This window comes from Quercus suber, unplaced genomic scaffold, assembly GCF_002906115.3.
Source record: "Quercus suber isolate HL8 unplaced genomic scaffold, Cork oak 2.0 scaffold_521, whole genome shotgun sequence".
Lineage (NCBI taxonomy): Eukaryota > Viridiplantae > Streptophyta > Magnoliopsida > Fagales > Fagaceae > Quercus > Quercus suber.
Window position 1 is genome coordinate 367644 of NW_027069970.1, and position 26538 is coordinate 394181.

The window sequence follows — 26538 nt, forward strand, 5'->3', positions numbered from 1 at the left end:
TGGGCTTGAAATTGTTTTATTCTTGTAGTGGGTTCAAATCGGGATTGATTCATTTTCTTACAATGAATTTATTGATTGTAGGAAGCTCTACTGAAGTTTAACACAACCGAGATCCTACATAGAGAAAAGAGCAATGTCACGCTAGGTAGGGTGGTGTGCACTCTGAAACTCAAGTCAATTGTATTCTTGAGAGAGAGAGAGAGAGAGAGAGAGAGAGAGAGAGAGATCTTTACCAGAAGATCTTCTCTTCTTAAATAGAGAAACATTTGATGGTAATTGAATAGAGCATATTCGGTTGTAGTTGTTTCATTGTGAGTGGAAAACCCCATAGTTATTATTATTATTATTATATTTTGATAGTTGGGTGAAGAGAGATTTGAGCCTTAGACATCTTCATTAAAAACATCAAGTAGTGTCAGCTAAGTTTCAAGGTTTGATGTTGCGAAAAAAAGTTACAATGCTTGAAATGGTTTTAAGTTGAAGGGATAATTGACACAAAATTAGAGAAGATTAACTTAACCCTAGTGTACGTCCACTTTAATATATTACTAGTTAATGTGCCATGTGATGTGTGCATATACTTTAGTTTCATTTTTTTTAATTGTAGGAAGTGTTATTTGTAATTTATTATACTCATTTTGTGTGGTATAATATTAAGAGAATAATACTACAAAATGAATATCTAGAAAAATAATAAGACCAGAATTTTTTTTTTTAATTAAAAAGAAAACTACACCAGAGGATTTTATGGACGTAATAATGATATATGAACCCAAAATGGTCATTCACAACGAAAGAGGGATCTAGAATGACCATAAACACTTAAATATAAACAAACCAACAATGTTGTAGAATTCTTGCACAGTCAAAGTGCCGGCAGATGTTAGATATGTCAAAACCACATGTTTTTTATTTATTTTATTGTAATATACAATTTGCAAAAAAGGGCATCTATGTTGACAATGGTCTAAATAAAGAAGAAACTAATATGTATTTTTAGAAGAAGTTATCTCATAAAACGATCTCATGACTTGATCCAACCTAACCAAACCATATACATCAGGTTGGTTTTTCGTTATTTAGGTTGGGATTAAAATGTGATTTTTTTTTTTTTTTTTGGAAATTTAAATTGGGTCAAGTTCAGATCGGTAAAAATTTCAACCAATTATAAAGCAGTGGATTTGGAAACTGAATCTAAGTCATTACAATCCAAAGAGACGATTTAGCAGTACTATCCTTTTTTATTATTTTGTGATATCCTTCATGTTACTTTTAATCTTGAGAACTTAAAAAATAAAAATAAAAATATTTTTTTTCCTTTTTTTTTTTTTTTTTTTTTTTTGGATTGGCAGGAAAGAGAAAGGTCAAGTTGAGGGATTTTTTTCTCAAAAAAAAAAAAAAAAAAAAGTTGAGGGAATTTGTACATATAACAAATGAAGAAGGTTGTTTCTCAAAAAACAAATGAAGGCAAGAGGGGGCTGATGGATCTTTCACATGAAACCTTAAAACATCTGAGTCATCCAAACTTTGGATACAACATGTTCTATTATTTTCATAATCAATTCCTCTCTAACAAGGGAGCTTTCCATCCTTGTGTCCATGAACTGTGGAAATCTCAATATTTTTCACAATTTTAACTTGCACCTGATAACTAGAAAACAAGCTCTTTGGCTACATGGTGTGTAGTACATGTAGCCACTTTTGGACTATAGTATTTGTCTCTTTCACAATGGCACTGAAGAGTCCTAATGAGAATTACATGTAAATCAATCTGTTTGCCTTAATTCTACATTGAAACCAAATAAACTCTTAACACAGTTCTTTACAATTATAAATGGACCAGTTGAGAAAGAGAGATTTACATAACTGTTTCTCTAGAACCCAAAACTTGCTCATTCTGACCCTACTTGCTTGCACTGTCCTAAAACTGCATTTCAGCACCAGGAGTTAGCTCATTTCAGCCTCTTGGATAAGCTATTCACTGCTTAAAGCTCTACTCCAGTATGAAAGCAGTGGTGAGCCACATTGTTTTCTGACGTGGCTGACAGGACTTTAGTACCAGCTCTTTGTTGTTTAAACCCGTGGATTTGACACCACAAAAATAATAATCTCACTGGTCGGAGATCAGAAGGAAAAAGGAAGCTCATGGATTGGAGCAAGGCAATGAATTAAGCAAAACCAAGCGACACTATATTGCATTTTTCTCTTAAGAAACTTTACATGAGATGTCCTAATAAACCTATATTTGCTAGTTCATAATTCACTGCATCATGCCTACAAAAATTCGAGCATATTGGTGAAAGAGCCTGAAACTTTAGAAGCATGAAAGAATAGCTATGTTCAAATTTTCAGTCTAATATTATAGCTATGATTCATGGTCACTCACAGGATGATCCGAGACAGTGCCCTCAGATGATATTTCCTCAACATCAGGCCGTTCAGTCCGAGGGGGATCTGAATGAGTTTTGCTGGAATCTCCACTTTCAGGATGTTCTACTTTCTCCCCAGGAATTGTACCCCATACCCTAAGAGGGGAGTTCCGTTTAGCCTTCTTTTCCAAAATTGCATCTTGTGGGTCTGGAAATACTACTAGGTCAACAGAAGCTGGCACTGGGAGCTTGCTTTCAAGGAAGCTTGAGCTTGTCATGCCAGAAACTGATGATAAATGTGGGCCCGGAGCAACACATGATGCTACCAGCTGAAGCACTTCCGGAGACGGAGACAATCCCATGCTTTTTTTCTTCTGTGGGTGTAAATGTGATAAAGAAGATGATGGGTTCGTCATATTTAAGTTGAGAGGAGGCAAGTTCAGGTCAGGTTCAATCTGTGGAAGCATTGAAAATGCTGGGGCCAATGGAATTGAGCTTGAAGCAGCATTGTCACTATGAATGTTTCTTTGAAAATCCTGACTACTTCCAACATCATTCGGTGGGACCTGCCTAGACAAATGTGACCTCCGTTTCTTTTTCTTCTTTAGGCTCCGTCTTGGATCCTTTGGTAAGGAAGGAGGCGGACCTGGGATCACAAAAGGAGGAATGGTTGGCTTATCCTCCCCATATAGCAAACGAACTGAATGTGCGATTGCTGATACAGTGGGAGGCAAGTTGGGATCTGGGGGTTTTGCAGGAGCACTCACAGCTTCCCGTAGCCAATGGGGTAGTTTGTCCTTTGAAGAACTACTTCCAGCCGCTTCTTCACCCTTTAGATGTGAAAGATTCAGCCCTTTTTTAGGATCAGGAAGCAATCCTGAATTGGAGGACTCACCGCCTCCTGAATTATGATGGGAATCACGCAAAATATTTAGTGATCTATCCAAGAGACTGGGCAACTTCCCATACTTTCTGGCACTCTGTTCATCCTCCTTTCTCTGTAGATCAAAGCCGCTTGAGCAATTTGAACCCAAGTTATTGGTTCCGGAAGAATTGAGCAGATTTGGCTTGTCAATGGGAGTTACATTTGAAGAAGTTCCTGGACGATCAGAAGGACCAGCAGAAGACTCCCCCGGAAGATTTGCCCGATATTTTTCTTGATTCCAAGTTGAAATTGGTACAAATTGGTCATTTTGCAACCCAAGTCGATCAGATGTTTCAAAATTTGGCAGGCTCGATGCAAGATCCCCAAAACCCAATTTCATGTCCGTCAGGTGGGCCTGAAATTTTGGGGGTGTAACAAGTCTACTTCCTTGCAATGCCCGGGCCATCATTCCATCAGAGATGCCTGGAAACAATGAAGATTTTGAAGACTTTGTTGGCTTCATTTTTGGAACAGGAAAGGCTGCCCCATCGAAGAGCTTAAGTTGTTCCTCCTCCCACCTTACTGACAAATCTCCTGGAGTTTTGTCGCCAGAAAATTTTAACCTGCGGTCTCTTAGCATGGCCTCCCAATTACCTCGTCCATGCCTCCGAACACCGATCCACAGGTAATCAAGTTCATCTTCAGACCATCTTATTCCCCCTCTTGAATAATATTTAGACATGCTGCTTGATCCGGATCCTGTTCTCATCATTATGTTTTCAAGCACCTTCCTATGGTTTTCAGGGAACGAAGAAAATGTATTTGGCATCTGTCCAAGACCCAATGTGGGTGGCAATTCCCTCTCTTGCTGATTATATCTCGCTACATCTTGTGCTGCGAATTTTAAGTTGGGCAGCAATGGTACCGTTGGGAGGTCTTGCATAGAACCATTCCCAGCTTCAAATCTGCTACCTAATGACAAGCTAGGTAGGTAGTCAAATTGTGCTGGCATGGTCTTAGCTGAAAGTGGGAATCTGGGCAGCATTTTTTCATCAAATGGTAGGCTTGGTAGTGCCATCTTTTCTTGAAAATCTGAGAAAGTAGAACCAGAACTTTCCAAGCGTTCAGAAGATTTTCCTTTGACAGCTGGAGGGCCCTGCAAATAGAAAAGGGATAGCAGTTATGTACATATACAATGATTGGACAGCATTCACAAACACACACACACACATATATATAGAGAGAGAGAGAGAGAGTGTACTGGAGCAAACGGAAGACAATTATCAGGGATGCCATTCTTAAGACGCTGTTGCAAAAATTCAGCAGATGCATCTGGTTTTTTTGCCCTGTCTAAGGTAGAGTCCTGACATTTTACATCTGTCTCAATTGAAGTCCCGGAGCAAGGAGCTAAACTAAATGGAAACTCTGGTCCAGTTCCTGGCTTACTTTGTCTTCCATTTGATCTGGAAAAGGTACGATATGATGGTTCTGTTTGATTAGCATTGGGAGCACAGAGTCCCAGAACTGGTAACAAGTTACTGGTGGGCACTGAGTTTGTGTAGTTCGTGCTTTGAAATTGGTGACTTGGAAGGAAAATTTCAGGAGAAGGGTGACCAAGTGGATTAACAGGAAAATCCAGGTGACTACTCATTTTGTACTTTTGCATTCTGCTCAGCCTTAAAGGTGAATCAGTCTTACTCTTTGGAACATCTGCCGGCTGAACAACTTTATCATCCTCCAAGTCAATTATTGAAATCTTCTCTTTGATAGGTTGATCTAATTCAGTCGCATCCCCTCCCTTGGGATTGGAGGAAGGACATTGAGTGACTGAATCAGGTCCAGCCAGTCCCTCAGTAGGACGAGATTCTTCAACTGCATTCCTCTGAGCAAGCCGTTCTTTTTGTCTAGCACGGAGTTTAGCACTGTACAATGAAAACTAGATAGTAAATTGCAGAACCCAGCGTCAAAACAACAAGGATCCGAAAGTAAACTCGATCAATCTAGCTAAGGGTGAAAAACATTAATTTAACCACATACTATTCAATAATTTGAAAGTCACAATTTATTTCACAAGTACCAAAACAACAACAACAATAATAATACTTAAACAAATAAAATCTTAATACTTAAGAAAATTGCCAAATTGTTCTGACAATTTCATACTGAGGAAAAAAGCCTCCTTTTATGCTACCATGCTGCATTTTTTCCCAGCAATTTTTTCTTAATTTTAACTTGTCAATTTGTCTTCTGGTCAACTACTTTATGTGCCAATGACAAACTATCCATGCTAAAAGTTTTCACTATGTTGCCTTCTCAACCAAAATCAATCACAGTAGAAAAGAATTTAAACTCACAACTTTGCTTTTAGAGCACGTCCTGCTGGTGTGTATTCCCGCTCAGGCTCTGGTTCCCGATCTCGTTCCTCTTCTCCAGCACTCTGATTTAACAAGCTTAACAATTAGGATACTCTACTTAATCACAAAAAAGAGACAAATTTGGAGCAAGTTCAAGTACCTATTCTGAAAGTTCTCACTAAATCATTGATAAAATGCACAATGAGTTTTTGCCTAGATGGTTCCAATTTTTAATCTAAGGAAGAAATTCCTTTACACCAATCATCAAAGTGATCTGATTCCATAAAATCAAAATTTAAAAAAAAAAAAGAAGAAGAAGAAGAAGAAGAAGAAGAAAAGATTGTTTCATTCAAAAGGAGGCCAAAAAATGGCAGTGAAGGCCTTGAGGAAAGACATGATTGCCAAGATCAGAAGATACGGTTCTAAATAAAGCTCCATGCAACCAACAAACAGGCCGACAAACAAGTTGAAATCTTTTGATGCTGTGTCTGTGTCATGGTGTTTCAACACAATCATTTATCAAGCTCAAAAACAATATTTACAAAATTCTCTCAAGAGGCCACACATAACAAGAGTGATATCTTAAAGAACGTGTAAACTATAAATTGGTCATTATTAGACAATCATTTATTCACATACTTGTGCATAGCTATGAAAATACCAGTCATGTTTTCTTATGGCGGTACATGTTTACTAAAACAGTGCTCCTTATGGTTTCAATTACAATTTGTTTTAATATTACAAAACCTCATGTACTTTTTTTCATAAGTAACATAAAATCATTAAAGTACTAATCTCGTACATGGGAAGTATACAACAGAATAGCAAAGAAAAAAATGCACAGAGACAAAATAAAATTACAAAGCCCAAGAGATAGGCTGAGAAATGAGTCATCTAAAAAGTCCGTGAAGGAAAATGTGGAGAAAGTATAGGATTTGGAGCTCCACTCGTAAAGAGTCTTCAGAAAGAGGAACTTAAGATTTGGCAAAGATAACTCCTTGCCCTCAAAAAGTACAACAATTCCTCTTTTCCCAAATGCACCACATGAGACATGAAGGAGTGGTGCCCCACACGTCTCCACCTCTAAGACAGCCCAAAGTACGATTCCAAGTCTCCACCTCTAGGACTGCCCAAAGTACCTTTCGAAGACTCCAACGTAGCAAGTACAGAATTGAGCATACGTAACTCCAAATATGCAGAGTCAAATATTGTACAAATCCCTAGCAATAGGACAATGTAAGAGAAGATGGGCCGCTGACTCTCCGTTAGACTTACACGTACACTCCAGTCCGCAATTATTATTGCCATCTTTCTTCAATTTTCCAATGTCAAAATTTTCCTTGTGCTACATTCCAGATAAAGGTTTTGTTTGTTGTTGCTACAGTCCAGGTGGGGTTCTAGCTTTCCAAATGCACTTCCAAGGAAATGGGGTGGATATTGCATTTCTTAACTAGACGCTCTATAGAAACTTTGAACTTGAAATCCTTTCTTTGATGAGAGCTACACCAATCTATCATCTGCCATATCAGTGACTTTCACTGCATGTAGATCATCAAAAAAGTGTTCCAACAATTCTATCTCCCAATCTTGCGCTTCTCCAAGGAAAAGTGGCTTCCAATGTAACTGACCATTTACCCACACCATATGGTCTGATACAAGGTCATATCTATCTCTAGAAACTCTTAATAATTCAAGATATGTTTCTTTGAAAATTTTATTACCAGTTGAATGATCCTTCCAAAATAAATCTATAGATTTCAAATGTATTTCCATAAGCCAACCCCATAATGGATTTTGACAACACCAGGGCCCCAATCAGCCCTACCAGTACCACATTTGCCATCAATCACCTTCATCCATAATGATTCCCTTCAACAACATAACGCCACAGCCATTTACCAAGTAAGGCTTGGTTAAAGAGCAGAAGTTGTCTAATACCCAAACTCCACTGTTAGAATACAATGTAGACCAATTTACCAAATGGAGTTTATGCTCACTATGAACACCAATTCCTTGCCCTCAAAAAGTACAACAATTCCTCTTTTCCCAAATGCACCACATGAGACATGAAGGAGTGGTGCCCCACACGTCTCCACCTCTAAGACAGCCCAAAGTACGATTCCAAGTCTCCACCTCTAGGACTGCCCAAAGTACCTTTCGAAGACTCCAACGTAGCAAGTACAGAATTGAGCATACGTAACTCCAAATATGCAGAGTCAAATATTGTACAAATCCCTAGCAATAGGACAATGTAAGAGAAGATGGGCTGCTGACTCTCCGTTAGACTTACACGTACACTCCAGTCCGCAATTATTATTGCCATCTTTCTTCAATTTTCCAATGTCAAAATTTTCCTTGTGCTACATTCCAGATAAAGGTTTTGTTTGTTGTTGCTACAGTCCAGGTGGGGTTCTAGCTTTCCAAATGCACTTCCAAGGAAAATGGGGTGGATATTGCATTTCTTAACTAGACACTCTATAGAAACTTTGAACTTGAAATCCTTTCTTTGATGAGAGCTACACCAATCTATCATCTGCCATATCAGTGACTTTCACTGCATGTAGATCATCAAAAAAGTGTTCCAACAATTCTATCTCCCAATCTTGCGCTTCTCCAAGGAAAAGTGGCTTCCAATGTAACTGACCATTTACCCACACCATATGGTCTGATACAAGGTCATATCTATCTCTAGAAACTCTTAATAATTCAAGATATGTTTCTTTGAAAATTTTATTACCAGTTGAATGATCCTTCCAAAATAAATCTATAGATTTCAAATGTATTTCCATAAGCCAACCCCATAATGGATTTTGACAACACCAGGGCCCCAATCAGCCCTACCAGTACCACATTTGCCATCAATCACCTTCATCCATAATGATTCCCTTCAACAACATAACGCCACAGCCATTTACCAAGTAAGGCTTCGTTAAAGAGCAGAAGTTGTCTAATACCCAAACTCCACTGTTAGAATACAATGTAGACCAATTTACCAAATGGAGTTTATGCTCACTATGAACACCACCCCATAAGAAATCCCTTTGTATTTTTTTTCCAATTTATTGTCCATGCTAACAGCTATAGGAAACAAAGACAAGGAGAAATCTCTTGTACATAGGTGATGCAGTGGCAGGATGAGTTTTAGTTGGCCTTCGATACCAATTTTGATATAGGATCTTTAAAAGTGTTAAAATTATGGTTAAGTGATTAAATTAACCATTTCCTAATAGCTTAACCTTTTGGGAGAATCGGTAATTTCACATGAAATCAAAGTAGGAGATCCTGAGTTTGATCCCTGGATTTACTCTACCTCCCATTTAAAATTTTAAAAATCCCACATGTTGGGCCTCCACATATTAAGGGGAAGTTTAGGCCCACACATGAGAGGGAGTGTTTGAATTATGATTAAATGATTAAATTTACAATTCTTAATAGTTTAAGCTTTTGAGAGAATCAATAATTTAACAAAAAGTTTAACACTAAATTAGGATTCTTAATAAATCTTGAAGAGTTCTTGATTAGGTTTTGATTAGGTATCCATGTTGGTCACACTCAAGTAGGTTCCTTGGAGGGATGTCTTGGATTGGTACTATCCTTCAGTATTTTTGCATGAAGTGATCGTTCTCAAAACTCAAACCCATGCACTTAGCGCTTGGAAACTCAAGGCCTTTTTTGATAAGAAAAAAAAATTTGTTATAGGCACAAAAGTGGTTCAACCCAAGAGATTCCCTATCTTTAATACAAAAGAGTACCATCTAAAACTTATATTTTTTTTAAATGGTAAACAAGGGTACCCTCTAGACCTTTCTCACATTAGATCATTTTTTAGTAGGATTGAGAGTCAGAAGCTGAATCCTCTTTTCTTTGTCTTCTCTATTCCACTAAACTTAGGAGTGATGGAGAAGATAAATTATGTTGGACTCCATCTAGAGACCACTCATTTGAGGTAAAAACATATTAAAACTGATCCCTAAGGACAGTACCCCTTTCCCTTGGAAGAGTATATGGGGGTGTTAGCTATTGTTTCAAATTCCCTTTTGAGTTGGTTACTATTTGAGTTTTCTTGGTGTACAAGGAAGTTTATTCCTTATAAAATAACTAATTTGATATTCCTTATCCACCAAGAAATAGTTATTGAAATCTTATATATGCAAGAGCGTAAAGGGTTTGGTGTGCTTCAATCCAAGAGGTCTTCCATTGGGAAGAGGAAAAGACTCTAAAAAGAACATTAGTAGGTTTCTTCTAGAATTGAAAGATACCCATGTATGTGAGATAAGCTTGACTATTGTTTTTTTTGGCAGGTGGGGTCTTGTATCTATGGTTTACTCCCCATGGGTGTGTCCAAAGGCCTTACCTTGGTAAGGTTTCACATCATCAAAAAAATAAAAAACAAATAAGCTTGACCATTGTTTGAGTGAGAGAACACCGATGGTTGTATTAGGGTGTTGAAATTGTGAGAATGTCCAACTTTTAAGTATTGATTGTTTGTTTTTGGAGTATTAGGATTTGAGTGAGTTAGTATTTGTTATGGATTTTAAGTGACTTGGTGTTTCTGAGGTTTGTTAGTATTTTTTGTGTTGGTTTGTGAGGTTTAGTTGAGAGAGGTTGTAATCTATATCAATGATGGTAAATTTTGGGAAATGATCTTGTATATGTTTGGGGTACAATGGGTCATGCCTAGATGGGGTGGCAGATATGCTTAATTGCTGGAAGGGACGTTTTGGCAGGCATTGTCATGCAGGCATATGGAATGTCATTCCTTTATGCATTATGTGGTGTATTTGGAGAGTACGGCACATAGTTTCATCTTTGTGAGAAAACAGTTGTAGAGTAGAAGATATTGCCATTGAAGACCTTATTAGACTGCTTAGTAGCTTGTCACTGTCTTTCTTTTTCTAACCTGTTTGAATTTCTTGATATCTTTATTAACTTGATTTTGGCATATCTCTTGTATGCTTCTAACTACATGGGTTGTGCCCCTTTATGCTTTTAAAGAATTTCGTTTACTTATTAAACAAAAAAACAAAACAAGCATCAAGCTCAAACTGTGAACAATGAGGTAAGAATCACTTAGTTAAAACAAACTTTCTATTCTAGTTACATCTTTATTGACAATGTCACAGAAAATATACAGATATTACATAGACTTGGAAACGCCTCATGCTTAAAGCAGAAAGAAAAAAGTACCTCACTCAATGTTTCACTTGGGTGTGGAGCATATGCTTCCCTGTAAGAAACAGCTTTCCGCTGGCGCTTCCCTCTACCAAGAGCTGCTTCCTCCTCCATTTGATATTTTTCCCACCTACAAAACACATTAAAATATATCAGAGTTTTCAAGATAACAGTCTATTACTTCTAGTCACTATTTGAAAATCCAATGTTTTCCATGAGTAGAAGCTAAATTGTAGACAGATTAGACTTAATGGCACATTCTTCATGTTGTGGAACTTTTTTGTTTCCAGCTTTGGAGCCTCCTGTGCTTTAATTTCTATTTCCTATATTTTCTTATTTAGGTTTTTACAAAAATGATACATTTATTTATTAATTTATAATGACCAGATTTTCCCTTTTCTGCTCAAAAGTGAACTTGTATATCTGTATGCAGTCTTAACTCGCATCAATGACAATCAGGCACAACTACATGACTTCAAATTACAGCTGCAAACAAACCCCCCCGGTCATGAATAACACTTAACTCAATTCAAACTTGTCTACATAATATGAGCCAGTTTCAAACCAAATATTCAAGATGATTCATACAAAATCCAAGCACAAACAACCAACTTTTCAGCTTAAAAAGAAGGCAGTCACAAACATTATAGCATGTTAGAAAAATACTGATGCAGTTGAAAAGGTCTAATAATGGCATGTAGATAGGCAAGATGTGAAATGAGAGTAATAATATTTAGGGGAAATTACACTTTTCCACCCTAAACTTACCCCATTTTACACTTTGCCTCCTGAATTATTGAAATGCACAATTGACCCCCCGAAGTAATAACTATGCCTCAACTTCCCCCTGCCGTCTGTTTTGGTGTAAGTATGACAGAATTAAGTATTGAAAGACAAATTTACCCCTCCAAAACAAACGATAGAGATGTAAATTGGTTTTTTAATACTAAATTCTGTTAGACTTAACAGCAAAACAGATGGCATGGGGTTAAGTGTTACAAAGTTTTTGATTTGGTGGGTTGATTGTGCGTTTTGATAGTTCAAGGGGCAAAGTGTAAAATGAGGTATAGTTTAAGGTGGAAAAGTGTAATTTCCTCTAATATTTAATAACCTTGGAAGAATGAAACAAGAGAAAATTGTTCAGACTTTTTAATAAGTGAGTTTTGGCCTCATGGTGAGACAGAAGCAGAGATTTGAACTAATGACCTCCACTCCATGAGGCATGGTTCTTGACCGATTGTGTTACCCCCTTGGGATTGACAACTGTTCACAAACTTGACAAAGGGCATTTCAAATGTTTTCTGCCCAAGCACAATTGTGATTTCTGGAAGGGACTAGAATCTCTGAACATGATGACCTAACTAAGGCCAGCCAGTCCAAAAACAAGCTGCTCATTCACAGAGATAGCCAAGCCTGAAAGCAAGGTGGGAAGCTTGAATCAAGCTTGAGTGCAGCTTAAACAAAGATCATATTTCAATTAGCTTAGCCTGAGAACACTGACGGTTGGTTTGGCATGGTTTAGTTTAGTAGTACTACCTCTAAAAGTCCCAAGTTTGATGGAGATTTTTTTGTGAATGTTGCTCTATGTAAAGATAAAATGGGACTAGTTCGGCAGGTTTGTGTGTAAATGAGTTTGAAATTGGGTTTACGCTTAAATTTTAAAACCCAACAAGGTTTGGGATTTTGGCCTTTGTATCCAAACCCGATCTGATTAAACAAGTTAATTATAAATTATTTCTAGCATAGTCAAAATTCATGAAAATCCTATGTTTTCTATAACCTTTTTCTACCATTATTATCATGTTCTTTACCCGTTGGGGTGCAGCCTAATGGTTGGAGGCTTGGGACAAGTTGTAAGCCCAGATATCCTAGGTTCAATCCCCACTAGGAGTTCCTAGAACACCTGATACACGGTTTTGGTTAGTGGGGTTGTTTACTTCTCAATGATAGGTCCTGGCAAGGTTCCATGTCATCAAAAAAAGAACATTATTATCATATTCTTTCTCATCTCACCCCCTTATAAGTTATAACACATATATTCATGTGATATAAAAAATTTAAATTGTTATTTTGCATCTTTAATATCTTTCAATAGTTTGAATAATATCAATTTTGTTTGTATCTTGATAAATTTAGGGCTTATGACAAATTATATAGCAAGTTGGGGATGAATGATGAAGAAAAGAATATTTATAAACTTGCTAGGGCAAGGGAAACTAAAACAAGAGACTTCAATGGTGTCAAGTGCACTGGATATGAAGATCAAAGTGCATTAGTAAAAGAATAGAAGATTAAAGAGATATGGAAAAGTTATTTTGATAAATTTTTTAGTAGAAACAATACAAAATATGGGAGCAAATTAAGTAACCCAATTGAGGATAGAAACCATAGGTTTGTTTGAAGAATTGGAACAGCGAAGGTAAAGCATATGATGAAAATGGGAAATGCCATGGGACCCAAAGAAATCCCCATTGACTTTTAGAAGTGCTTGCTGGATGAGAGTGTATGTTGGTTACAAACCTTTTCAATATGATCTTAAGTGTTAACAAAAAACCTAGTGAGTGAAGGGGAAGTACTCTAATACCTATTTATAAGAACAAAGAGACATTCAATTGAGGTAGAAGCATCACAATTGAGTTTCTTGTTACTATAGGTTTGTATCAAGGATAGGCATCAAGTTTTATATCTCTCTGCGCTAGAGATAGATGAGCTCACCAAGTGTATGCTTTTTGCATATGTTATAGTTTTGGTGGATGAAGCTAGAGGTAGAGTTAATTTCAAGTCAAAAATTTGGTGAAATGCTTTAGGATCTAAAGGCTTTCAATTAAGTAGAACTAAAACATAGTACATGGAATGTAAGTTAAATAAAAAGTAGAAACAAAGATGAAGGAGCTCTAAGATTTAATAGTCAAGAGATGCTAAAGAGCTTGAGCTTTTAATATCTTGGGTCAATAATTCATAAAGATGGAGGTATTGAAGAGGGTGTAAATCATAGGATAAGAGTAAAATGGAAGAAATCGAGAGATACATCAAGATTATCGTGTGATTGTAAAATAACTATTTACAGGTTTAAGAGGCTTCTTTTTTCCCATCTCGGCTTCTTCTGTCCCACTCCAAACCTAACTAATTACCATTTCATAGCTATATATTTATGAAAGCAGGAAAACTAACTAAAACTAATCCTGCCATTGCTGTCATAGAACAAAAATAATGGCATAGAAAGGAGTGGTGGTGCAGACAGCAAGATCCACTGAAATTAGTTCTAATTTGAATTTTGAAATTTGAAATTTCATTGATGTAAGTTTATCCTAATTGAGGATTATGTGGGATTATAGTTTGTTTTTGAATTATTTTCCACATTTATGAACTCCTAGGAAGCCTATTTAAAAGGGCTAAACATAGAAGACAGATTATGTTGCTGCAATGGGGAATCAATGGATCATCTTCTACTTCATTGTAAGTTTTCTTGCACCTTATGGTGTGAAGCTTTTGAAGTGTTTGGGATTCGGTGGGTATTGACGAAATCAGTTAGCTCTCTTTTCTTTGCCTGGACAAATTGGTTTGGAAAGCACCTTTCAACCATATGGAATATGGTCCCGGCATATTTAATGTGGTTAGTTTGGCAGGAATGTAATACCTGCATTTTTGAAGAAAAAGAGAGACCATTAGACTGCTTAAAATCTCTTCTCTTTGGTATTTTGTTTCAGAGGACTTGTATATGGGGGTGTAGGAATTGTATTTCAATTTCTGAATTTTTACTTTCCCTTTCTTTTATTTCTTGATTTGGTTGTAATTGTTCCTTGTTCAGAGTAGAGTGTTCACCATCGTGAACATGATGTTCAGTTTTTTTCAATAAAAGTATTATTACCTATCAAAAAAATATTTTAATTAGAATTTTTCCAATTGTTGAGTGATAATTCTTAGCAACTTAGATACTAATTCATAAATTTTTCTGCTTGGTGTTGATTCCAAGGAAACTCTAAGGCTCTATTTGGTTGGAGGATATAAATATTTGCGTTTTTTACCATGTGTCTTTGGTAGAGAAGTTAAAAAAGTGGAAAGATAAGAGTAAATTCCTATTATGTCATTGTTAAAAGTAGAATGATGAAATAGTAGTACAATTTTGTACTTTCCTTCTCATTACCATTTTCTCTCCCATTTTTTCCCAAATATGGAAGGAAAATAAATGATGGGCTCGGGTGGAAACCCCATCCACCCATTTTCTTTCCTCTACCTTTTTGCTCCAACCAAACAATGAAAAATTACATTTTCCTCGCCCTTTTTCTTCCCCCATTTTCCATCTTCTCCCATTTCAACCCAACCATAGTGTAAGTGCTGATTCTTAGGGCCTATCCTTTACTTTCCATTCAATTGTTTTTCCTAAATTCCTAATCTATTTCCCCTTCCTATTCCTTTTTTATCTGCCCTGCATTACTTTTCCTGCCAAACCTACTCTTCTCTTGGATGCAATGAAATTAGTATAAATTAAAAGCAGATAGGACAACCTATTACAAAGTTCAAGTGTCAAAGACTAGCAGTACTAGAGTAATAAATAAAAATTCTGGAACTAACTGATGACAGGAAAAACTCCTAACCTCAGACGCAAAAGTCTATCCCATTCATTTTCTTCTGTACCAGTTACTGCATTATCCTCTTTCCTCTCAGAATTTTGTGCACAAATATCATCAGTAACAATAGGAGGAGATTCAGCCCCTACTTGTTCTTCTGTTGGTTCATCATTCCATTCGACCGCCTGGTTAAAAGATCAATTGAAAAGAAGCAATAAAAAGGAGATTAGATTCTACATAGCTTGTCTATATAGTCATTAGAAACAACTTCCGGAAAAATAAATAAATAAATAAAGTAAACAATATGAAACAAGAAGGTTAATCTACCAGAAATCAACAAGAAAAAACAATCATCAGAGTGAAGAGATTTAAATAAATTCGTCTACAACTATTTGGAGCATTTAAAAAAGAAACGTGAGTCCCATTTGTAGCTACTTAAGAGGAGAGAGAAGCAGGCAATAAATACACGTCAACAATGTTTTAAAAAAAGAAATGTGTCGCATTGCCAAATTTACATATGTTTTATGTCAATGGAACACATGAAACTATAATAAGAGTCTGGATACCGCTTATTTTGCTGAAACTGAAAATTTATTGCTGAAAATACTATAGATAAAGGTAAAAGTTAGTTGAAATAGTTTAGTGGGGCCTATGAATAGTGCCAAAAAGTGCAGTGGGGCCCATGAATAATGTCAAAAATAAACTGAATAGTGAAATAATTTATAACTTTAATCCAAATCCAAACGCACACTAAATTGCGATTCAAAGTAAACACTGATGAAAGATTTTAAAATTAAAAAAGTGCAATCACTTAGACATAAGATGAATTGATCACCTTCACAGAACCAAGCATATCATTCTCTGAATCCCCTTCAGCAATATCAGTTGATCCAGACTGAAGGTTTGAACGGTCAAGCAACTTTAAAATTGCATTTTCATCCCACAATATCCTGCTGCTGCTCTCCGTACATTTGTCCTTGTAGACATCTCCCAGACCACCAGTCCTCTTCCTATGCTTAATGTCTGTATCTATTACTGCCTCATCTTTGTTCCCATTATTTTCTCCAGTATCTTTCCCATTTGTGGTAGGAAAATCATTAAAAAGTTCTTCTGTTCCCCATTTCAGAATATCTTCCACTTCTTTCTGTGATCCAGACTTATTCACGAAAAGCTGATCAAGCATCAGTTTCTTCTTTGCAAGCTGCAAAATACGCTCTTCAACACTAGCACGAACTACAAGTCGGTATACCAAAAGTCTATTTGATTGTCCAATTCGATGTGCACGATTCATAGCTTGGATATCAGCATGTGGATTGAAATCAGAATCATAGATAATGACAGTGTCAGCAGTTGCCAAATTGATCCCAAGGCCACATGAGCGCGTTGATAACAAGAAGACAAACCGACTTTTATCTTGGTTAAAGCGCGCAATTGCTGTTTGACGATCAGCCACTGCAACAGAGCCATCTACTCTCTCATATGTTTTAGGCCCAAATTCTATTGTCAAATAATCTTCAAGAATATCAAGAAGCTTAGTCATCTGTGAAAAAATAAGGACTCGATGACCTTCCTTATATAAAATCTTAAGCATAGAGTGCAACAAGGTCAACTTGGCTGAGGCTTTTATCCGCATTTCATGAAGGAATTCTACTGACCCAGAATCAGGTTCAGTACCGGGTATGAGATATGGATGATTGCAAACTTTTCTTAACTGCATCACAATATTTAGCATTGATTGCTGGGCAACCCCTTTCCCAATATTCCGCAATATCTGATAGTTCTTTGTCAGCATTGCACGATAGTATTCTGCTTGGATGGATGACAACTCGACAGGAACCATTCGTTCAGTCTTAGGGGGGATATTTTGCATTGCATCTTTTTTAAGCCTTCGAAGCATATGTGGAGCAACAAGTTTCTTCAATTCATCGACTTTTTCGGCGGTTGTAAGATCATTAAACTTCTCTTCAAATGACGATAGAGAAGGAAATGAAGTTGGCTGCAAGAAGTTAAGCAAGTTATACATCTCACCAATATTGTTTTGAAGAGGTGTACCAGTCAACAGTACACGATGTCGGAAGGAGAATGAATTCAGCAAGCTGAAAAGCTTACTTCCAGAATTCTTCAGACGGTGGCCCTCATCAACCACAAGAACTTCCCAAGGAACTCCACGCAGATGAGAGGAATCAGCAAGAATCATTTCGTATGTAGTTAAAAGAACATTAAACTTATAGGCAGCTGTTTTCTTATTCAACTCGCTAGGATCACTAGCATGCCACTCATATTGGCGAATAATGGCTCTTGCTTTTGCACACCCATGATACTCCACAACATTCAAGTTGGGAGCCCATAATGAAAACTCAGCAAGCCAGTTAGGCATTGTGGAAAGTGGAACCAATACTAAACAAGGCAGAGTAGCTTTAAACTCAACATACAGAGATGAAATAAAAGCACAAGCAGAAATTGTTTTCCCAAGCCCCATTTCATCAGCAAGTATCACATTTTTGGATTTATACCAGCATTTTCGCAACCAATTAAGTGCTTCTAGCTGATGGGGAAATAATGAACCTCTTAGTTCCTTCGGTTGCTCTGTGAGAGTAACTACTTCATTTTGCTGACAATCACCCTTCCCCCTTAGTGAAGCATCCTTCGGAGAATCTTTTTCCAATGTATGGCATTCAAATTGATTAAACAGATCAACCAGGTGCAAAGATTTTTGAAGAACAGGTTCATCTAATCTTTCCCAAGTGCATTCATCATAAGGGAGACCAGTCCATTTTACAAAAGCTTCACCAGTACCGAGTTTGGAATTATGGAGAGCAATCACCCGTTGAGGTTGCTTCCAGCGTTCCTCACAGATATTTATTACAGCTGTCCCATACTTTGCTTTGTAATTGTCAAGTTTCCTCTTTGCCAGAACTTTGAGCTCGGATTCAGAAATCCAACTATTATGAATATGAGACTTCCCAGCCCACTTAACTAAAAACTCATAAGATACCTTCTCTCCATCAACACAAGCAGATTCAGCCAGGGTGGCTTCCTGAATTTTGTTTTCTGCAGAGCTTCTCATTCCCATTTCTAAATCCACTTCTTTATCGTCTTTGGTTTCATTAGAGACGTGTGTTTCATAAATTTTTGGAACTTCATCAGTATCTTGATTTCTCAAACTGACATCAGCATTCTCCTCCATAACCATTCTTTCATTTGCCTTTTCAAAATCCTCTGTAGTTACAGCAGATTCATCTTGATCTTTACCATTCATAGCACAAGAATCTGAATCCTTGATATCTTTTCTTAAAAGATCCATGGCATTTCCTTTTTTACATTCTTTGGTAGCAGATCTTCTGTATACATGTATTTTATCCACTTTCATTTCATTCTTCATGCTTTCTTCCCTGTCAAAACTTTTATCAATATTCTGACAACCCTCAGTATGATTTTCAGCAGCTCCTACATCTAAATCAGTATCGCAAGCAGAATTTTCTTCTGAGAGTCTGTTTTGATTTTCTGAAATTAGTAAGTCCTCAGAACGTAGGTCATCAGCTACATTCACAGATAAGTGACGAGAAAGGCCCGTATAATCGCCTTGAACTCGACACCCCAGAACCCGATCAACCTGCATGTAGACATATAAGAAATACAAAAATATGTCATGATATTCACAATTGACCCGCATAGCCTATATTTAAGATGCTAATACAAGAAATCTAACAAACTTTGTGCTGAAGAGATTCATTTACCTGCAGAGTCTCAGTGGCAACACTTTCTCCACAGATTACTGTTTCATCAACATGACCTTTTTTGTTTAACTCATGTGATAGGTTTGTTGCTTCCTGAGGAAGCTTCTGCATTAAAATAAATATATTTACTAATCATATTCAAAAGACAAAAGCAACAGAAACATTGCAGCAACTACCATTTTTATTCTCCATGCTTTCAAGTGTCCAGGGGTTTCTTATCTTTTCTGGAAAAGACACAGAACAAATGTACACATAAATACTCACACAAATAGGAAACAAAATGATACCTCATCTTTCCTCTGAGCATCTGAACTCTTTGTTCCAAGATCCTCCTTTGACAAAGCTGTGGAAACCTCATGGTTGATAGACTTACGCTTCTGCAGTGATTTACTAGTTACAGGGCTGGCAGTATTTGCTTTGGATTTACGTTTCTTAGAAGAACTAAGAATAGATTTTCCCTTATCAGTCCTATGCTTCTTTTGACTGTCTTCATTATTCAATTTCGGTTTTCTTTTTCTATGTTCCTCAGTGGCAGCACTGATTGCAAGAACCAGAGTTCTTACTGGGGAGACATTTTTACTAGATAAATCAGGCTTTACCTCAGGAGCTTCCTCAGTTGCCTCTGTATTTGTGACTTTAGAATGAGATGAAGTTTCCCTAGCAGGAGACATTGACTTCCTGTCCACAGGGGACTCTGTATCAGGCTTCTTCTCATTATCATCATTCACACATGCTGAACTACCCTCCAGCAAACCAAGAGATGGATGACTTGGCTTGGTGTTACAGGATATATCTATTTGGGGGGAGACAGGTTTCTGTTCAATTAGTTTGACAGATTTTCCTTTGCTGGAGGACCTTTTCCTTGCAATAATGGAGCTTCCAAAAATACGGGATACTTTGGCCATGTCAGACTGAATTCCAGTTTTTGATTTTCCGGTGACTATCTTTGTCCTTGCTCGTTTTGAAATTGTATCAAGTTGGCTTATGGACTTTAAAGGGTCATTTTTCAGACAGCAGCTTGGACATTGCCACTTCCCCATTGGAATGCGCTTCATTTGATTAAAAACACACACAAAATAAAAAATCAAAACAGGAAAATAACAAGTGTCGAGAGCGGCATATATGACTAGAAAAAAAATTAAAAATTAAATAGCCCTCAAGTTAGCTAGCTAAAGATACATCAACTAAACATACCTTTAGTGGTGGATTAAGGCACTGGAGATGATAGGTCTGGGGACAACTATCACAACACAACAAGTTGCCACCAAGATCACAGATCACGCATTCATAGTAATACTGGAAGACAAAGAAATTGGGTAGAGCAAAAGGGGGAAGTAGTTAGTTAATGCTTGACCTGCAGCCACTATTGCAAGGGACAGAAAGCAGAAAGACCCTTTTTTATAAGTAATTTTTATTGAAAGAGTGCCCAAAAAAACCCTAACGGTCCATTTGGTTGGGTGGAAAAGGGGGAGGATGGAAAATGAAAGTTTTCCTTCGTCTGGTGTGGTGAAAGAGGGAGGATGGAAAAGGGGGTGTGTGGAGTTTTCCAACCGGGCCCACCAAAAACCATCCTCCCAATTTGGGAGGAAAAGTGGGGAGAAAATGTTTTTTCACTTGGAATTTACTATTTTACGCAATCTATTTTATCCTCCCCTTATATAAAATGTGTATAACAATAAATTTATTCACATTTTCTATCCTTTCACTTTTCCATCATCTTTACTAAAAACACATTAGAGAAAACTAGAAAATTTTCTATACTTTCACTTTTCCATCATCTCTACTAAACACACAAGAGAAAACTAGAACATTTTCTATACTTCAACTTTTCTATCCTCTCACTTTTCCAGGCTCCCAACCAAATGGACCCTAACTTTAACAAGGATGACCATTTTAGTTGGCAAGTGTTTCATACAGTAACAATAATAATAATAATAACAGAACTTGCTCAGCTGACATATAAGGATAAGTGCAGCATGTGAATAAAACTAAAGTTCTTTTTATTTAAAGGTAAGCTTGGCATGGTTGTTTCTGTGTCCATTAAAACAAGTGGAAGAAACAATCTTAAACTAAATCGATTCCTATTTCAGTGGATCAAACCCTTAACCTACCTTATTCTTAGTATGCAAAACTAAGAACCAAATCAAAAGTTCAATAGTATGAACACTTCTTTTGAATTACAAGGAAGATGCTACATAGTTTTAAAGCTTTGAAGCATCTTTTTAAACATATTGGCAAGCATAAATTTCAAAGCTACAAATGAGTAAGAGATATATTATGGGAGCCCACGGAAACTAATTATCAAGCAACTTCAAAAACAAGCAAGAGCTCAAGAAATCACTCCAATGAGCCCAGAGTGATGATTTTCTGAATAGTCTTTCACCTAGAGGTGTCAAGGATGTTTGAAAAAAATACAAACAAACAATAGTGATATAACCCATGCCAACAGGAAAAGGAAAAGGAATACATAAAAAAGCTAAATCCAGCATCAATGATAAAGTAACTCCGGCAACAGCAGTTCTTATTAAGTGCTTCAATTCAGTAGAAGGGGTAATATGATTACAAAATGTTATGTTAAATTGCATGACGTATAACTTAATGTAGAACTTCCAGCATGGGGCCTATAACGTTTGTAACCAAAAAAACTCCTCTTGAATACATGTTTAACCAATAAAAGGTGCAACATCTTGAAAAACATTCAGCAACTAGAAGAAATAAACAATAGAAAATGATTTTCGCATGGAAGATAACCTACCCCATCATTTCCTTTCTTCTTGGATAAAAATTGCTCAGAATTAATTTCACCCTTTAGCCTGCGTTTAGCTGAAGAAGTACTCTTTGGGGAATCTGGTGCCACAGAGCTGTCTTCTTTACCATTGGATAGACCTGGTCCATAAGGGAGTTTTCTCCGTTTGCGCTTTAAGACCCAGTTTTTGTTAATCATTTTACTAGCCGATGAATCGCTTTCCTTCATCTTTCAACCTGGGTCTTTCATAGGTGGATCAAAGGGATAGCAAGTATATCGCAAGTCCACAATAAGGTTGATGCATCAAAGCTTCTAGACAGCATTCCGCTGCAAGCTCTAAAAGTTTTGTTCCTGCAGCATAACAATTTAGCAGCAAACAGTGTAAAGATCAAGTCATACACTTACAGTAAATAGAAACAAAGATCAAGTAAACAAAACGCAAGACTAACAAAAAATTGGAATTGAACCCCATAGTAACAGCTTTCATATCGCATAAATTAAATGTGAAAACAGCTCAATAATCAAGCACAATGCATAGCCAAAAAAAAAAAAGTTCCACTGACAGTGGCAGAAAAAACATGTGCCTACAGAGAAAAGATAGGAATCATGCGACCAAAGGAAAAATATGAAGGTGCAGACTACGAAGTGGTGCCAACTCTAAATAACTGATTACTACACAGACACATAAAGACATTGCTTTCTAAGACCACAGGGTCCATTGCGAATTGGTGCCAAATCTAAATAACTGATTACTACACAGACACATAAAGATATTGCTTTCTAAGACTGAAACAAATGTCATTAAGCGGAGAATTTCCAAATCACTAAGTATAGCACAAAAAATTTAGATATAGGACCAAACATCAATTTAAAGTTCAAGAAACATTATACAAACTTGATTCAGTACAAAAAACAATGCATTTCTGCAAGCAAATTATTTGTTTGCCTCGCACTAAATATAACACATCAAGGCACAAACTAGCGGTTCACACAAGAGTTTCACTCTGTAGCTTGCCATGCCAAAAGCGGACGCAGAAAGTTAGTTCAATGAGAAGTACTAGAACACGTTGAAGCAAGAACAATCCAAAATTCATGGCTACCGCAACAAAATGAATCGAACTCATTAACTCTTTAATCGAAAAAGAATATACGGGTACAAATTCACTAGATATAGCAGGAGATTCAAAGATAAATAGTACATTCTGACATGCCCAATACAAAAGTAGCATTAGAAAAACTTATAAAACCCATTCAAAAAGACAATAATCAACTACTAAAAGGAAAAATTACTGCCAAATCCAACATACTACAAACCCAATAGTTGAATCTACTAAACCATCTATTTCAAGCCATAAGTCATTCAAAATGACTACATACACCGCAAAAGAGAACAACAATGCTGAAATTCAGGAACCAAATCACATCAATCTCAGCATGCACACACATTCAGCTCACACTAAACCCCAGAACACCCACTTATCCCATAACCCCACTCTAAATACCCAATTCACCAAACTCAGCTAACATACCGAAAGACACCAACTTTAGCACCAACAATCACAGCCCAAAAACCCAATATCCAAACAATCCAACAACATTCACACCAAAATGAGCATGAAAACTCACCTGGGTCAGCTCAAATTCACACAAATAAACAAATACCCACAAAAGTACAAACCAAGAAACAAGCAAAAAAAAAACTGAAAAATACAAAGTACCCAGTTGAATTCAGAAGCTTACCAATCTTATTCTTGGATCAAAGAGCAAACTTCATCAGATTGAGATAGAGATATAGAAAGAGGTGAGCAAGATTAGGGTATAGAAACTTTGGAGATAGATGAGAGATACGAGAAACCAAGAAAGAAAGAGAGAGAAAGTGTATAGGAGACAAACAAATAAATATATGGAGAGAGAGAGAGAGAGAGAAAGGGAGAGTTTAACTTTAGAGAGAGAAAGTTTTTAGAGAGAGAAGCATACAAATACGGATTCGCCGGGGTCATAGGACGGGGTTACACTCTGACATGGCAGCAAAGATAGAGAGAGAGAGAGAGAGAGAGAGAGTGTATATGTGTTGGTGTTGATGTTTGTTTTTGTTGGTGTTGGTGTTGCCGTATGTTGTTGAACCCCAAACAACTCAACCAATCACAACACACCACGTGTCACACTCCCTCCCTTTCTCTCTCATCTCTCTCTGTCTCTCTCTTCCCCATATCCCAAATTTTCCTTTCCTTTTCCTTCATTCTCTCTTGCTTTGCTTTTCTCTCTCTCTCTCTCTCTCTCTCTCTCTCTCTCTGAAGAGTCCTTCACTCTTTTCTTTGCTTTCTCTCTTTGCTCATTATAGCCGCCATCAATTGCTACTTCCTCTTTGTTAATGTATTTGTTGATGTTTTTTGTGTTTTGCTTTTGCTTTTTTTTTTTTTTTTTGGTTTTTGTTTGATGGGGTTTGCTTTGTTTTTGTTTTAGCCTTTGTTTTGATCTTTTTCTTTTCTGGGTGTTTCCTTTCCTCTTTTGTTTAATATTCCAAACATTTTCTCAGTCCCCATTTTGATGGCTTACCCTATTTACAGCCACTAACGTAAATGGTACTAGAATTTTGGCTAGTTATCTTAGCCACTTTTCTTTTCTTTTTTTCTTTTCCATTCTTTAATAAAGGTTTGAGGATAGATTATGATGTTTGCTATGTTTGGATATGAGAATTGAGAAGATTTAAATTTTGAAGAAAGCTAATTACTAGTAGTATTTAGCCTATTAGATATTAAAAAAAAAAAAAAAGTTCCCTTTATTGTTGTGAGAAATGGTATGGAAGAGGAAGTTACCGTTATGGAAGATATGGAAAGCACCAAGTGAATTAACTATTTGCTAAAATTGTATGTGTATGTATGTTTTAGGTAAGTTTCAATAGATTCAATGCATGGCATCAATGAAAAGCTTAGGGGAACTGCCCTTCATTTATATGGGTTTTGTTAATAGAATTTTTTTTTTTCATCAATAAGTGGGAAGAAGTAATTTGAACCATATTCTCTAATATCGGTCAATAAGATAGTGACATTTTTTTTTTTTATAAAGAGAAATTTTCATTAAACAAATAAAAGAGAAACATCCATTTTCCAAGAATCCCAAACTAAAGACAGGAGAGATAAGTTATTACATTTTAAAACTAAGTTTTGGAGAGTTGCACACTTGCCCACGGCATGGGCAACACTTAACCAAATAAGTTTTCTTCTAAGATTTGGGCACCACTACAGGAAAGAAGGGCAAATTAGCTCACCCCAGCCACAAAAGAAGTTGCCGCCGAGGCACACTAAGGCTGAGAGCCCACTAATGAGCGGAGACAAGCACGTCTCAAGGTAGAACTTGTGGATCGGCTAATTGTGTACTAAGAGGAAAAGTTTGGTTTGACACCCGCAAAACCCCAATTATTTTACACAACAACTAATCTTTTTTTCTTTTTGTTGAGAAACTACAAAACAACTAATCAGATAGCGACATTAAGCTACCAATCATATTTCATGCATTTAATATGCACGATCTTTTTCACATTATATGAGTCTCATACAGTTGTAGAACTCACGTATTGTGAGAAACACACACACCATTTTAAATTGAAATTCTTATTTTTTTGGCATTTGATAATATCATATATTTGTCATTTTACCTCAGTCAAAAAACTGAACTATGTTATGGGCCTTATGGGGAAAAATGATTTTGGCATTTGCTAATGGCACTTTCTTAAAATATTAATGGCGACTCCCCAAAATATAGTGCATATCAACCATGGAATCCTAATTAACTCCAAATTTATACTCATTTATATTCTTATATAGTTAGGTCCCAAAGAAAAATTTATAGTCCAGCTGTCCTATAGTTCATTAAACCTCTCAATTTCTTTTGTAATTTTGGATTATAATCACATCCATTATCCATTTGTCATTATTTTATCTTTATGGACATCAATAACTTGTATGGTTGGTTTCTACGGTTTTATGCTATAAAAAAATGGTTGAACATTCCAAATTTTCAAAAGGTGCGTGAAGAAGTAAAAATAGTGCATGAGAAATTTCTTGACATTTATCTAATATATTTTTTAGTTACACTTATTTTTTAGAGATATGATAGAATTTTAACTTTTGGTGTCTACTTCATAATGATTGATCTTTATTTTTATTATCGTATTAAAATATTAATTGATTTTTGGTGTACACAAGTTCAATAGCAAGAAACTCTACCAATTTAGCTACACACTTATTTTTAGGATCACTTATGAGTGGATGAATATTGCCAGATTTGCTAATTGTATCTTGCATGAAACAACACAAGGTTGAATCATTGAAAAACATAGCTGTAATTACTCAAAATGTCTTAGAACAAAATTTTGAAAGTTAAACTAAATGTGAGAAATTATCAAGAATTAGGTCGACGAAGTTATCAAATCAATTACTTGTCAAATATTACCACTTTTTTTTAGAAGAAATACTACCACTTAAAGGACTGTACACCTAAACGAGAGGTCGTGATTTTAGTAGATAAAGACATAACACCACTATATGTGTGGCTACGAATGAATGCCTGATCTTAACAATTGTACTTTTAGTATTATAGAATAATACAATTATCTTAAAATAATAAAACTAATTAGGAAAATAGAATTTCATTTACATAATAACTTTATAGTCCAGACCATTTTGGACATTGTACTTATTTGTACATTAGTACGTAGTGCATCAAAG

General features: G+C 36.4%; 1 protein-coding gene across 3 annotated transcripts; it reads right to left on the bottom strand.

The window, feature by feature from the left end:
- Nucleotides 1-1645: 1645 nt before the first annotated feature.
- LOC112004151 (protein CHROMATIN REMODELING 4) lies at nt 1646-24077 on the bottom strand. 3 transcript variants are annotated; one of them, XM_024036375.2, is made up of 11 exons: nt 23552-24077; nt 21821-22162; nt 20260-20361; nt 19353-20114; nt 19066-19167; nt 16164-18941; nt 15356-15513; nt 10776-10890; nt 5589-5671; nt 4496-5156; nt 1646-4390 (listed from the first exon to the last, which is right to left on the bottom strand). In XM_024036375.2, the coding sequence occupies exons 2-11, from the start codon at nt 22037-22039 to the stop codon at nt 2366-2368; spliced, it is 7005 nt and encodes a 2334-aa protein (XP_023892143.2). In that variant the 5' UTR covers nt 22040-22162; nt 23552-24077; the 3' UTR covers nt 1646-2365. The 3 variants fall into 3 exon arrangements, with proteins under 3 accessions (XP_023892143.2, XP_023892142.2, XP_023892144.2); XM_024036374.2 differs by having other exon boundaries at nt 19066-19170; nt 23552-24076; XM_024036376.2 differs by lacking the exon at nt 20260-20361 and having other exon boundaries at nt 19066-19170.
- Nucleotides 24078-26538: the final 2461 nt, after the last annotated feature.